At 43.1% G+C, this 15,779-nt stretch overlaps 1 protein-coding gene across 3 annotated transcripts in view; it reads right to left on the bottom strand.

Annotated features, from left to right (window-relative positions):
- cicb (capicua transcriptional repressor b) overlaps positions 1–15,779 on the bottom strand; it is a 36,996-nt gene that overhangs the window by 16,790 nt on the left and 4,427 nt on the right. For all 3 annotated transcript variants that reach the window (XM_031299729.2, XM_036006727.1, XM_036006728.1), the window contains exon 2: positions 9,565–13,513. In XM_031299729.2, coding sequence (XP_031155589.2) covers positions 9,565–13,384 — 3,820 coding nt within the window. In that variant the 5' untranslated portion in view covers positions 13,385–13,513. The remainder of the gene's footprint in view (positions 1–9,564; positions 13,514–15,779) is intronic.

The raw sequence follows: 15,779 nt of genomic DNA, 5'->3' as shown, positions 1-15,779 counted from the left end.
AAGCCCACTATCCATCAGTTTGATTATCAAGAAAGCTACCAAACACTATCGTCTCTACTCCAAGCTCTTAACTGGTCTCTTTATAGTCTCTAATCGACCAGCCCATATCCTACCTGGCCAATCTGGCCACAGACCTGACGTTAGCTAGCAACTGATGAGTCTACAACACAGCGATAAAAGCGACCACGGTGAGGACTCCTGACTCCAGTCGGCGAGGACAAAAATGGGGATGAATCGCAGTTATTTTCCTCCACAAAGCAGCAAACGAGTGGCTGGTAGAAGATGCCCGAATACTGGACCTGAACCCGACGGGGGGGCTTTACAAAAAACGATACAGCAACGTTAGGTTAAAGCCTTTGGTGAGATTCGTCCGTCTGCAGCAGGTTAGCTAGCCACTTCGTAGGGACGACATCGGTGCGCACACCGTTCAGTTCAGTTAATACTTGATGTCACGAGTGTTGTTTTGGTCCAGAAAAGTCCTTGTATATCATCTCCACAGCTCCCAGCCCGAGTTTACTCCCTTATTTTTGTCTCGTTTCCCTCCCTCTCTCTTTCTTTCTCTCTCTCTCTCTCTCTCTCTCTCTCTCTCTCGCGCAAACCTTGGTCCTTTCTTTCTTTCCCTCCCTCTTCCTCTTGTTGTAAGCTAGGCTGCTTGTCCCCCCCTGCACTCGCCCCCTCCTCTTCCCGTCCTGTCAACCTCGCCCAGCCTTGTCCCGCCCTCCTCAGCGTATTACAATTGTTTATTGGCCAATGCAGCCACCTGTCATCTGCCCGCCGCGAACCCTGATTGGTCGGAGTGTGCACTGGAATGCCAGTCATATGCAAATTTCACTCGGCTTTATGACCAACTGCTCCTCTAGCCACATTAACTGCACTTATCTTAAATATACAGCAATACATAAATAAACATCATATAGTTGTATTGTGTCTATATAGAAACACAAGCTGGCGTTCAAGTGATTGATCAAAAATGTGTATTTTTATGTTTCTTTCAGTAAGCCCACCCCACGGTCATGTCATTGGTGCAGATGGAGTCGTAGTAAACCTTGACTGATGCGTGAAACCACCAATCAAAAGACGACACTCAAGATGTAGGCCAACCAATGGTCTAACAGAAGTTAGACAAGATCCCTCCCTCTTACAATGCTTCAAAACCCATATAGACCATCCGTTGCAGGAAGGCGCTAGTGAGCTGTCTACTTTCCACGCTGCTTTTGGTCTTTTTATGCAATCTGCACGGGGGTGGATGTTGATGAGGGCTCTGGGGGGCTCAAGATGACCATGCAAATCCACGCCCATTACACCTATATGAGTATGCAGGGTCATTCGGTGCGCTATTTGTTTTTTCTAAAGTGTTCCATGTAAACATAAATGCTGACTGATGTATTATAAATCAGCAATATTCACTTTTGAGATGGATTATAAACCCTTTCTCTGGTAATGCTACTTTGCTTTTAGGAATGTAGCTAACAGTGGAGAGGCAAGTGATTATTAGTAATTTTTCACCATAAAAAGCCCTTTTAAATCCCCAAACATTTTTTCCATCTCTCCATGCAAATGTGCCTCCTCCAGACAGAATTTCAAATGTTCTGATGCAACAATCAACGGGACAGAGGGAGAAAGAAAGAGAAGAAGAGAATTGAAAACAGGAGAGTAGGGGTGGTTAGATAGAGAGAGAAAATGGGTGGAGAGGACCAGAGGGTAAAAATAGACTGGAGTCATTTTCAGCAGAAGAGGCAGGGAGGGAGACATGGAGGAGGAGGGTGGGTGGGTGAAGAGAAAACAACTTGTGAAAACAGAACTTCTCTTAAAAGGAGGAAGGGCGTGGGGGGCCAGAGATGGGAGAGGCAAAGGGAGACAAAGGGAAATCATTTAAAGATACCTATATTATTTAGATATAACACAGCTATGGCAGAAAGGAAGAAGACTTGTATGCATGATATAGTTTTCCGTCATGCTGTATGAGTCAAGAAGCCATGCTTAGCTCATCTATCCATAAGATAAATTAAAAACTGGGAGGAACTTAATTACCACTACCAGTCAGACAGCCCATCAGGAGCTCAGTAACTGACCAATAAGTTTGTGAGAGCCACTTGAAGCTGCATTCCTCAGTAGTAAAAAAGTTAACCCTCTCAGTCCTGGGTTTTACTTCTCCAATAAAAAAAAACCCCACTGAGAAATCTAAACTTGGATCTGTGCCACTGTACATGACAAGATAAATAATATTCTAACATCTTAAACAAAAAGGAGCATATTTGCAGTGTACCTAGGCTCCTTCTGCTGTATCTTGTCAGGCCATTAGCATCAGTAAAGCATCTTGTGTCATGTAAAAATATGGGGAGCCTTTCTGTACTTCTTTTAAGACTGGGTTTTCCAGACAGGGCTAAACTAATAGGCATTAGAAGAGACACACAGATACAGAGAATAAGAGATTAAGGCTTATCAACTGCACCAAGCTTTTAACAAGTCAACCCAGTGAACACAATGTGCTAAGCAGAGGGGAGTTGGACAGCTTGACTGTGTAAGTGAAAGGAAAAAAAGAGGGTGAAAGAGGGCACGGTGGAGATGAGGGATTACTGTGGCTGCTGAGTGGTTACAACCCTGGGCAAACATTACAAACCCTTGTTAATGAACTTCATCTGACCAATTATTCAGAGCAGAGTTATCAGGTTTTTCCTTTAGCCTGGTTTGAATACACATACAGTCTACAAAATACTGCAAAAACATTTGTGTAAAAGTCACACTTTTGTCACTTTAGAGAACAGCTATTTAAGCACAAAAATATGTAAATTAAGAAAATCTGTTGACTGCATGCATGTAAAGCGGCACAGAGAAGGTGAGGTAGACGTGAGATGAGAGAGAATTCAAGGACTTAGTCATATATAAAAGAGATAAGCGGTGAAGACCGACAAGAGTAAGCGAGAAGGCGTGAAAAAAACAGTAGAAGAGAAATTCCCCCTCAGCTGAGCTTTACTATCTCTGCCTGCTGCCATGCTGGCAGTGCAATATCTGTGTAGGTGTTCAGCGGCTTTCATTGGCTGTCTCCTCTTACAGACATCATGCTTTTAATGTGCGTATGTATGCATGTCTCTACCTCCCAATTACATTTGTCAAACGCCACGTGACCTCTCACAAGAAACTTTTCCTCCTCCTCTTTACCTACGCTGGCACAGTGCAAGCAGAGCACTGCCTTTGCTCACCCTCCCATCCCAGCTCTCTCATCCCTTAATTCATCTTCCACCCCTGTGCTCTGTCTCTCTCCCTCCCACAACCCACCATTTTGCTCCGTCCAATTATAACTCAATCCACCAGTCCTTTGCAGTTACCATGGCAACAGCTATGTTGGGCACAGGACCCTGTGTCGCTCGTGGTCACCAATCTGCCACTGACCATCACCATCTTTTGCATCAAAATAAAGTTAACCAATTATTTTTTTACATGGCTTATGGACACCCAGAGGAATGGCTTTGTCGGACGCAAACTGGAGATTACTTTTAGGACACTGGACTCGAGCATGGCTTAGTTCTAGCTTCAGTTAAAGTCTAAAAAAAACTGAATTCTACTCCTTATTTTGTTCAATGTTGCAAAGATAAGACTGTACTGCTGAGCATTGAGAAGAATACAACGATAATTACTGGGAATTGAATAGGCTCATCACCCACAAAACACACTTTCCACTCTGTGGCTACACATGCAGATTCACTGCGCCTCTCTTCCCAACAGTGAATTAGCATTGGGGAAAATACATGTCAGGCAAACTTTAGACCAGTGTTTGACAACCCAGATCCCTCCATACACTGTGTGAATGAACTTGTAATGTATGTGTTTGGCCATCTGGGGGCACTACTAGCCTGCAGATAAATGGCCAACAGACGGGCAGCAGCAAAAAACCAGTGCAGTCTGTGGAGCTAGAGATGCAAGGAGAGGAGAGGAGAGTGGGATGAAGGAGCGAAAAGACATTCCTGAGCTAAATAAAAAAATCTTCTCATTCCAAACTTTAGGATGTGAGGAACACATGAAAACGGTGATCTCCTGAGAACAATGAATGTGGGTTCAACTGAGATCCTGAAGAAGCAAATCTGAATATCAGTCTTACTTTACTTGCATGCAGTAAATGTCTTGTAGCCACCTCAGACTTAGGAGTCCCACTGCATCAATGCATTTTGAGAATCTCCCCAAAGTATGCTTTGTCCAATAGGAAAAAGGATTATCGTTGCACATGACTTTTGTGGTAAGTTTTGAGGGCTTCATATGTGCTTTGGTGCCAGTCTAGATGGCTGTGTGATCCAGATGTGGTTGTTGCCATGGCCAGGGAGGATATGCAGGGCTTTAAGAGTTACGTAAAGCAGAGGCGGGAGGGAGTGGGGATGTTATTCCCGGGTATCCGTATCCGGGTAGACCAGAATGAAGAGAGCAAAGTGAAGAGGAGGGGAAGCGAAAACACTGCAATGCGATGGAGCAAAGGGTTAAAACAAATTGTATGTAAAAGTGTCATAATCTTTTAGAAAAAATAAATAAAATGAGACCGAGGAAAGCGAGGGGGCAGAGAAAAATATGTACCCAAGTCTAAAATAACAGCACGAAAAAGTGTATTTATGTCTACGTAAGTGTGACATGTTTTCTCAGTATTTCACAAACTGCATGTGCATGTGTGAGCAACACAGAGATAGAGAATTATGCACACTTAATAATATACTATGGTTATATTGTAATTTTACTTTCAATCATTTGTAACTGTGGGATATTGACATGAGTAATTTTGAAACAGCTCATGCAGCACAGTATGTGAGATGCCGAGTAGTATCAGTACGTGGTCATACAGAGAAAGCTGGTGTTTCTGTTAAAACATGGATTTGGATACAAGCAAACAAATACACAACACTCATTCAAGACCTTTACAGCAACAAAGTCCTCTAGGTCCTCTCTATAAAAAGGACACCATGCACACTTTCCTGACTGAATTCAGAGCTAGATTAATGGAAGTTGCCAGTCAAAAATGCTACAAAAGTAAAATAGTATCTAAATAAATGCTTATAATAAAGGTTGTAATTTTCCAAATAAAAGAAAACAGTAGTAGGACTGGAAATGGCTGTTGTAAATATAAATGATATTTGACCTGGAACACTTTACTCGCTGCTTAAATAATTAGTGGAAACCTTCCGATTATCCAGCTTCGTTTCTGTTGACTAAAACACCCAAAGCCGAACTAAAGAGGCGCCACATATAATGTGTTGGTGTGTCTCTCATTGGAAAGTGCCACAAGCACACGTGCCACACACACACACACACACACACACACACACACACACACACACACACACACACACACACACAGCTATTATATTTGTGAATATTCTGTGTTATGTACAGGCTACATCACTGTGATGTTTGCTTTGTTGCCATGGCAACAGACGTTTGGCGCTAACACATCATATCCGGTGCTCAATGATTGACGCTTGGTTACTCCGTCTCATACACACACACACACACACTGCATGCGACACACGTGACAATATAAAAAAATGGTCTCATCCTTCATCTTGTCGCTTACACTTTTCTGCCTGTTCCCATCATAGTTTTGATAATACAGGAAGTTACGGTAACAATTGAAAAGATGTTAAATTTACTTACGTAGCGTGTCTTAGGTGGGAAAGTACATACACAAAAAAACACATACGAGCTTTGTCTAAGAAGTGTGTGACAGTGTCAGTTGAGGAGCTGCTTGAGGAGCAGAGGATTGATGCCTTATTTCTGAATTAACAAAAACACAAAATATAAATGAATATGCAGGATTATAATGTATATCACACAGACATAGACAAGAGAGGAAGAACTCGCAGACTACTTATCTCGGTCTTGTAAAAATGTATTAATCTGATGCCTCCGTCTTACGTAGTGTTAGAACTATATTGGTTTGCTGAAATATAGTCCTTTTATTAACTGCCAGATACTTCACAGTGATTTTATTCACTCCTGATGAAATCAAAGTTCCTACCTGACCACAGGAATATACCAAACATTTAGTTTGCACATGTTATTCATTCATCTAATTGTTGTTTAATTAAAATGCCTGATGTACTGTATTTAGTTTTACCTATCCCTGAATAGGTGTAATTTGTTTTGTTTTGTTAAACAATTCCCTATGACTCCAGAAAAAATTGCCAAGATTTTTATAATATATTTTGACACAAACATAATTGAGATAATTTGGAAAACACTAAATTAACCTTTAAAAGAAAATGTACTGTTTACCTTTTGCTCATATTTCACAAGCTGTTAAAAAGACACTAACACCTACACAAACTTGCAAACACAAATATAGCACGTGTGATTGCACACACACACACACACACACACACACACACACACACACACACAGGCGTGCGGTGTTTCCTACTTTCCCCATTATTTCACACTCTCCTACGACCATATGCAAAAGATCACACACCCTTTCTAACTCTACACAAAACACCCACATGTGCTTCTTGCTTAAAGATCTTCAAAATAAAAATGCACACGCACACAGGCAAGTGTGCACACACTCACGTAAAGAGATGCGATTCATTCATTCAGCGTTCCTTTCAGCTGCAAAAAAAAAGGGGATCTGAGGAGGGACCGTACACTCAAAATGACAGCGTTCTTTTTCCTGTCAACTTCTCTGTCACACTCGTGAACGTCCACACAGTGATAAGTATACAGTACACACCAAGAGCAAAAGGCTCTGGTGAAGTGAGTTACACCAACTAATACTATATGTCCCTATATAACAAAACTGAGAAGTAGGCTCTTTTTTTCAGCTTATAATGAATAATGTTCACACACAAACACACACACACACGCGCAGTACAGCATTTTCCCACACAGAAGCTTGAGAAATAAATTCTTCACACACCCACACAATGCACTGAAACGTTCAACATATATCCCACACACACACACACACACACACACACACACACACACACACACATTTAGAATCAACCCACCTGAGTATTAGAGGCCAAGAATGCTGCCCACACCTTGTTTCACTATAGTGTTACATGAGTCACTAATAAACAAACACATGAACATACACACAGTAAGAGTCAGCGGAAATAGTTTGTAGTGAGTTAGGAGATAATAGTGGCTAGGGTCAGGGAGTCTCACACACACACACACACACACACACACACACACACACACGCGCACACACACACACACACTTAATCGGGTGGTCAGACTTTTTATTCAGACTTTTTTTTAAAGAAATAAACTGCAAGCTTTGTACAACTGTAAGGTGCTGTTAAATCCTCTTTTCCTACATCTACGTCTTTATTCATCTACGCTGTCATCCTCTTGGAGGCATTCCTCATTCTCTTTCTGATTTAATCCTCTTTTTTTTCTCTCTTTCTCCCTCTAAAAAACAAAATCAAAAACAAGTTGATGGAAACTGGCCTACATACATGTCGCACACACGTTCCAAACCTCACGTTTGCTTTAAATGTTAATGTCTTGTGTAGCACTGATTTAGAGCAGGGAACAGCTACACTCCTCCATTATTTTATTTTGCTTCAGATTCCTATCGAACTTCCCTGTTCCTTTCTATTATAAATCCATGCTGTTGCATTGTGTCTTGTCTATATAGTGTATGATTGCTACGACTCAGCCATGAAGTTTCTGTCTATAATGACTTATGAGGACTATAAGAGGGACTCTCCAATATCAACAAAGCTAATCCTGTATAACATAGAGTCCAATTCCAACAGAAAACACACAAACATCCATGCCCGTGCATACATTTTCTCTTTTGCACTTTTCTCTTTCTCTCACACAGACACATGAATACACATAAATAATTTTGCATCCAGCTAGTGTGTCCCTTTTCTATTTGTATTTAAAATCCAAAACAACAACAATTGTATTGTTACTTTGATAGTTTTATCTTTGTAACAACTGTTTGGCTCTTAAATATGATATGTGATGTAAAATAGTCCTTTTCCAAAAATCATCAGACAAACCGAGCTCCCTTTCTCCGAGTTACCGGGATGGACGGCATGGATTATTCTTAACTCACTAATAAGTGCTGACACTCAGCAGTGATTCCAACAAGCCTAGTCCTGACCTGGTGAAGGACAGGTGCCTGTATCAGGGCTTACATGGGACTCACAAGACCAGTTAAGCATTTAGTTTAGTTTTACCAGCAGACATGAGGATGGTGGACAGACGACTAGAGGAAGCCATATGGGACAACAGCATGTTGGCTATCTGGAGCTTCTTTCACTGGGCATCAGCACACACAGGTCGTGGCATGTTAATGTGTAATCGAAGCCTCTATTACACTGTAGGTGTTATCAAACAAGTTATGTTAAATAAAAAAAATAAACATTATTCAGAAAATATATAGAGAAAAACAAATAACTAAGCAAGGTCCTTGCTATTTATATTGTATTTAAAAGGAAAATGTCCTTTTAAAATGAAAGCTTGTGTGTGTGTGTGTGTGTGTGTGTGTGTGTGTGTGCAAAACAAAAAGAGAAACTCGTAAAGCTACATTTACACATAATTTGCCCCTAGTCTTCTTCCTATTTTAACACATATGCCACTTGCAGTAGCTTCAGCTGAATTCACATTAATAAACAGATTTTTCCCCCCAGTTTCTCATCTGGACGTATCTGCACTGCCACTGCATGTCTCTTTGGAGTCTCAGTTTTTGAGTACAAGAATCGTTAGTTATAATCTAATCTCTAGAATCTCTCTTGTTCAAGACCTGTTAACAGCTTCTCCTCAGTCCATTCTGAGTTGACACTGTGCATATTAGTAGTTGACACTACAGAGACACACAGCTACCAAAATATATCCTTTAAAAAGGTGTGATACATTTCTTATAATTGAATTTAGTGAATATACTCTATGGAAAGCAATTCAATTGTAAATATAAAACTAAAACATTAATTAATTACGCAGAGAAAAAAAAAAAACTAACTCCCCTACCTCTTTATGCTGCACAACTGGGGATGTTGCAGAAAATATTCCCCACGAGGCTGTTAGGGTCCAAAAACTGGGGTTCATAAAAAATAAATTTCCATCATTTTTTATTTGTATGTACAGAGCTGAAATTTGGTGTCATGTAGGAATAATTTGACTTGAATGATAATTTAAATATAAAAAAAAACAGTGTAAAGAATATATAATAAAGGAAAGTATACTGTGTGAGAATTGTGTGTAATTATTTTTCACTTTGAAATAAGGAAACTATAGCCTATAATACATTTTTTCAACACATTATCCCTAATTAATGTTCTATTCTAATCTATATTATTTTCTCATCGACAATATATATTTCAGGAGTTTTGCTTTGTTATATTCTTTTGGAACAGAGACATATTTATAATGTGATTGGAATATGTCTAAAGGTGCACAGAATACAGCATTAAATACGCTTATTCCACATATCTCCTGTTTTCTAACTGCAGCCCAATTCCCTAATTGCGACAAAAATCTCCATAGCCTCCAAAAGTTTCTCCTCGTTCCTTCAAAGTCACTGACTTTGCACACAAAATACACCCACACGTATGAAGCAATTCTCACCTGTGCCAGGACGTCCCATGATGATGTCCTTTCGTGGGACAGGGTGAAGGCTTTCAGCTGGGAGGATCAGGGGCAGCAGAGCGGTGGGAGAAGGGTGACAGGGAACTGGCTGCTGGACCTCACCCCCAAACCCTGCCCCCCTGTTCTCCTCTCGTTCCACAGAGCTGTCAGTGCTACTTGGAGCGGGAGCTGTGACTGTTGTGCTGACGGTAACTGACAGGGCCTGCAGGGGGGTGGCAGCGGTGTCAGTGGTGGGCAGGGAGGAGGGTGTCGGGGACACAAGCACCAGAGTTTGGGCTGGGCTCCGCAAAAGGACGGTGCCATTTGGTACTGTGGCTGCAGCAGCGTTAATGGGGACAGGAATCTGGAGGCCTGAAATTGGCTGAGGGGTGAGGGGTGTTAGGCCGATGTCTGTAGATGAGGTTTTATCTGTCTCTCCCTCATTTCCACCTCCTCCTCTTCCTAAGGGACACTCTGTAAATTTTGCCAGTGGGACTTCGGGATTTCTCACAATGACAGGGGAGTCCCGCAAGGCCTGTTGGGATACAGGGACCACACGACGAGGCCCTCCATCTGGAGTTAGAGGAGAAGGAGGAGTTGGAGACACCAGCAGAGGAGGAGGGGAGACAGCAGTGGAAGACGGTGACCTACTGGAGGAGGGGGTGGTCACTCCTCTGGGTCGGGAGAAAGTTGGTGTGTGTGTGCGGGAATGTGAAACTGATGTCTGGGGGGACAACACCCTGAAAGAGTTAAGGTCCCCCTGCTCCAGCTCTGTCTTGGGTGTGTAATCATGGTGGTGTGAGGGGAGGGGTGGTGGAGGAGGTGCGTCGGGCTTTCGTTTGCTGGGGCTCATGGGGACTGTAAACATCAGGTTGCTGTGGAAGGAGGGCTGGATACCCGAAGTGTGTCTCTCCCTTTCTCCTCCTCCAGCTGGGGTTGTTACCTTACTGCCCCCTGTCCCGCTGGGCTGCCTGTGCCTCCGGTGTTGGAGGACTGGGGAAGCGGTAATTGGGGAGAAGTTGGCCGGCCTAAAGCCGAACAGTGGGGAGGGTGAGGGAGAGGGGGCAGGGGAGAAGGGCGACTGGTTAGAGATGGGAGAAAAGGAGGGGGTGACAGAGCGGGAGCTGCCTAATGACACAAGCATGGTGGCGGCCTCACACTCATCGAAGTCAAAGCGTGACGACAGGTCATGGGGGAGGAGGGAGGGGAGGACCAAGCGGGGTCTGGAGTTTCCTCTGCTACCGGTCTCACTGCTCTCTCTTGATGTGTCGTCCCACTCAAACTCACTGCTTGCTCTCCCCCGCAGGTCAGGGGTGACTGTCCCTGAGCTGCTGCCTCCTCCTCCCCCCCCTCCCCCCGCTGTCTCCATCTCTTTGGTCCTCATGGACAAGTGTCTTGAGCAGTATCCTCGACGCTGAGACTCCTTCATACAGCCCTCCCTGGAGCACAGCCTCCGCCACTGCTTACCATTGAACTTCTTACGGATACCATTAGGGGTGCACACCACATCGCCCTTCTTGTATTTCTGCTGAGCCAATGAGAGGGGAGTCCTGGAGCGAGAGGAGGTAGAGGAGGACCCCCCACCAGAAGTGGGAGTAGGGGTCTGAGTGGGAGTGGTCTTTGATGGAGGTAGGTTTGGAGTGGTGTTGTTCATTTCAGACACCAGTAAGGCAGGGGAACGGGGTGGCTGAGGACTAGGTAGGGTGGAGAAGTGTGGGGGTTCCAGACCCCGCATCAAGGAGAGGTGGGGGGAGGAGGGGGGGTAGCAACTGGACCTGGAGACGATGTTTATTTGCTGAGAGGTCCCAGCATTTGGCTTGGGATCAACAGTGAGGGTCATGTTAAAACAAGATACCTCAACGTCCTCTTCTGGAGTGTTTGGCTGTTTCTGTCTCTCTCTGTCAGAGTAGTTATCTCCGCAGCCATGAACTGTGCTGCCACCTACACTAGATGTCACGGTGGAGGAATGGGGTGGTGGATGTGCGTTTACATAGGGATGCCCACCTACAACCCCTTCATGTGAAAAACTATGGCCTAACCTTGCTCCCCCTCCCAGCACCCCCATCCCAATACTCAACTGGCACACTTCCCTCTCTACCTCCATCTCCTCCCTCCGCTCCCTCTCTTCTCTTTCCCTCTCCCGCTCTCTTTCCTTTGCCCTCCCACCATCCAAATGTGGGACCTCCCAAGGAGGGGTGAGAAGCCTCAGACTTTGTCGGGACACCCACACAGTCCGAGCATTAGCTTTCCTTTTCTCTTTCTCTTCCCCCACCCCTCCATTGTCCAGAGTCTCTCTGTCTTCATTTAGAAGCACCTGGTAAGGAAATGACACACCGGGGTGGGGGTCCACCTGAGTGATAATCCCCTCTCTGTACAGCAGAGGACCCCCCTCCTCTCCACCAAAGGGCACGCACACTCGAGTCCTGACTGCCACCGGTGCCATGCCAGGTGGGGGGGCATCCAAAATAAACTCCACAGTGCTCTCAGCCCCTGATGACGATGTCATCATGGTTCCACCATGGAAAGGGTATTTAACAAGAGTCTCCTCTCCTTGGAGCTGGACTTCAACAATACCTCCACTCACCCTACGCACCACCCCTGGTCTGAACACAGATAATAAAGGGCATGAGTTAATCTCCTTAACCCCTCTGTTCCCTGTAGCCCTAACCCCACTCTCCATAGTCCTCTTTATCTGGCGAGCAAGAACTCTCTGGTTTTTCATGCCTTTAGCCAGAACTTCGGCTAGTCCCTCTGAAAGACTGGCCTCTTTATGGTGCAAGTTATGGAGAGGAGCTGGGTAGTTGGAGTTCTTTTGATGAAGGCTTTGTCCTGCTGCTTCCATCATGTCTAGGTCAGCGGAGTGCTCACTAGCTGTATCAGTGGATGAGGAGCGCACTGAGTAAGGGGCCCCCTCTGACTCATTTTCCCCAGCTTGGGAATCTGCTGTCCTGAGGGCTTTATCCTCCGTGGAAACAAAACACTTTGCTTCTGTAGCTCTACTATCCACAGTTAAGACTGATGACTGATTACCTGAGCAATTATTACTTCTACTATTACTGCTATTGATAAAAGTATTATGGCTCCCAGCACTACTGTTAGTCATGTTGTTAATACCTTTTGTAGTGTTATTGTTAGTACTGCTATTGATGCTAACATTAATGCTATTATTAATATTGTTACTACTCTTGAAATTATTATTGGGCGTATTCACACTATCACTTATTTTGCTGTTAATATTGCAGTAATTGTTGTGTATGTGTGCAGGTCTGGAGGTAGGAATGGTAGTCAGGGCATTTGCGTTGTTAGCAAAGTGCTCATATGTATATTTTTTCTTGGGTACACGAGCCTTAAAGGTGGCTGTTTTCCTACTAGAGACTGAGCCTAAATTGGGGCTGTGATTGGTGGCCAGAGGGGGCGTGGCTGTGGAGAGTGGCACTGGAGAAGAGGTAGGAAATGCTACAGATTCAGTGGCCACAGCACTATTTCCATTTGTGCCCACTATCTTCTCCTTTTCTGTCTTTTCTTCTGCCTTCTTACCCTCCTTCTCAACTGACTCCACAGGTTTCCTCAGCTCAGTAGACTCCTCCATCGTGGGGGTATTGCTGTTTGTGATTGGGTCTTCATTAGAGTTGGCGAATGTGGGCAGGGTCTGTTTGTGTGTGGGAGTGTTGGGTGTATACTGTGTGGTTTTGACAAGTGTCTCCCTCTTGACTCTTTTGGGTTCTTTCTCCAGGAGAGGCTGTGAGCCCCCTCTCCTTCGCCCCCCTCTGCCTCTAGTTAATGGGGGAGAACGCCCTCTGTTTTTCTTTAATGGTCTCATCTCCTCTTCACTGATCACAAAGTGCAGATTTTGTGGCGCTCCTCTTTATTTTTTTACTTCGAAGGCACTCTTTTTTTGTCTTTCTGTGCTCCTCCTTCTCCCCTGTCCTTCTGTCTTCTGTATTGCAAACTGGAAAGAAAGAGATAGATACAGAAGATAGGTGGTCATTTAATATCTTTATAATCAAATATTGCTGAGAATAAAAATTACGTCATACCTGGAAGTGTGCTACAGTGTATTGGCTATCACATTGGCTCAAGATCTGACGTATGCTCTCATTTACCCTCCATGTCAGCCTGATCCACAAGAGTGTGCATGCAAGAGTGTCTGTGTGTGCTTGTCTATAAGTGCCAGTTTGTACACTCCAAACATAAAATCTTAATTTCAACATTTGCTAACCAGCATTTTAAAACCAGACAGCAACATTTTAAAAATGTGCTTTAAAAAAAAAATAAAGGACATGATTGCTTTTCTTATAAAAGTCACTATTCTTCTCTAGACCCATATTTAGCCTAATACTTAATAATTAATAAAAAGTGGATTTTGATATTATGTTATGATGAGTTATACATTTATTTCCCAGGTAATCCTGGGCAGAGATTGAGATTTAATATGATTAACCTTGTGTGACTATGATAACACTTAGTGGGATAGTTTACTCTTTTAAAATAAAGGGCCAGAAAAAAAGATAAAAAATCGGGCCAAATACAATATAAAGAAAAAAGGAATGAAAGAAACGTAAACATCCGAGGTCACTCGCTTCATTTTGTCTCTTACAGTACTCCAGTATCCAAGTGTGTGCCTTTAATGAGGCCTACATGTCTTTAATTTCAAATGCACACACACACACACACACACACACACACACACACACACGCACACACACACACACACACTACAGGTCGCCTGATCACTTCACTACAGCATTTATTTTTTACTTCCATCGGGAGGAAAAGGGCTGGCAGTGGCCTGGGTGAGGTCACCCTACAACATGAGTGAGGGAAAGAGAAAAAGAGAAGAGAGATAGGTGGGAGTATGCGGCTGTTTGGCTGTTTGCTCAAATAGGCTGTTCTTGTGTAGTCATTGGGAATTTCCACAGTCATTCTAACACTCGCTGGCTCTCTCTCAGTCTTTCTCGATGTCTCAGTCTTTCCCAGTCTTCTTTTGTCATTGTCTCATTCTCGCTCGTGCACACACACACACACACACACACACACACACACACACACACACACACACACACACACACACACACAGTTCTACAAAAAGACAGTATAATTGGAATAATCTGCCATAGTAAGATATGCCCAAAATGAGAGAAATTAAAAGGCTGGCAATGGATCAGGCACACTCACTGATGCAAGATTACAGGCTGAATACACGCACACACACATTCACAGACGTGTGCATATGTGCTCCCCTCGACTAAACTCAGCAACTCATCCACATGTGCTAATGTCTGCATTCCTAAAAATACAGAGAAGAACACAGACAAATTCATACGGTACACATACTCACAGTTAGACATTGGAAAAGTCCATCACACATACATAAGGTGACCTTGTTGTTAACAGTTTGTTCGCTGTAACAAACAATACATAACATAAACCAGTTACAGCACATCTTCCACTTCCTGCAGTACAGAAAAGCATGTCTTCCTGGTCCTGAATGACTAATAAACAACCCGAGTCATTCACACACTCATCGCTGGCTTTCCATTTTGACCTTTTCCCCTTACACACAACATTTACTGTATAAACAGGCAGAGGCTTTCATTTCATTAGAATTTATCAGTCCTTCATTTTCATTATTTTTGTTACGGATTTGGCGCTGCACAGTAATGAAATATACAGACATTGATCATTACCATGGTAAATTCTGTAGATACCAATAAGAGTGATACTGAAGTTTCGAATTTCATTGAATTAGCACCATGTGTGACTTCACATCTGGAGTTTACCTACTGTACTGTAACTGTGATGCTTCCTGCAAATGCAGCCATCTGATAAACACTGCTCTGTTCATATCTGTGCTTAACTATTACCAACTACATAACAGTTTTTAAGAGTCTGCAACTGAAAACGATGAGCACCATTTACTTCATTTTAAATGTACGAAAGAAAACTAAACATATATGAAGTAAGTCCAAAGCAGTTTGATCTTTGAAAGCTTTCCAGTGTAACTAACATAATGAAATATAAAATCCAAAATATCGGCCATACTTTTTTATATTAGTGCTGATAACAAAAAATAAATAAAGAAATATAAGTTATTACTGCCTTTCAAGTTAGAGTACATTTTGTATAAATCATCTATCTCAGACAAAGCAACGGAAAGAAGAAAGAAAATTTGGACTGTATGAATGTCCTTCCTACCAGCACCAGGCCAAGTACTC

Source organism: Sander lucioperca, chromosome 10 (assembly GCF_008315115.2).
Source record: "Sander lucioperca isolate FBNREF2018 chromosome 10, SLUC_FBN_1.2, whole genome shotgun sequence".
Lineage (NCBI taxonomy): Eukaryota > Metazoa > Chordata > Actinopteri > Perciformes > Percidae > Sander > Sander lucioperca.
Note: the sequence above shows the minus strand (reverse complement) of the source record. Positions and strands in the feature narration are given on the sequence as shown.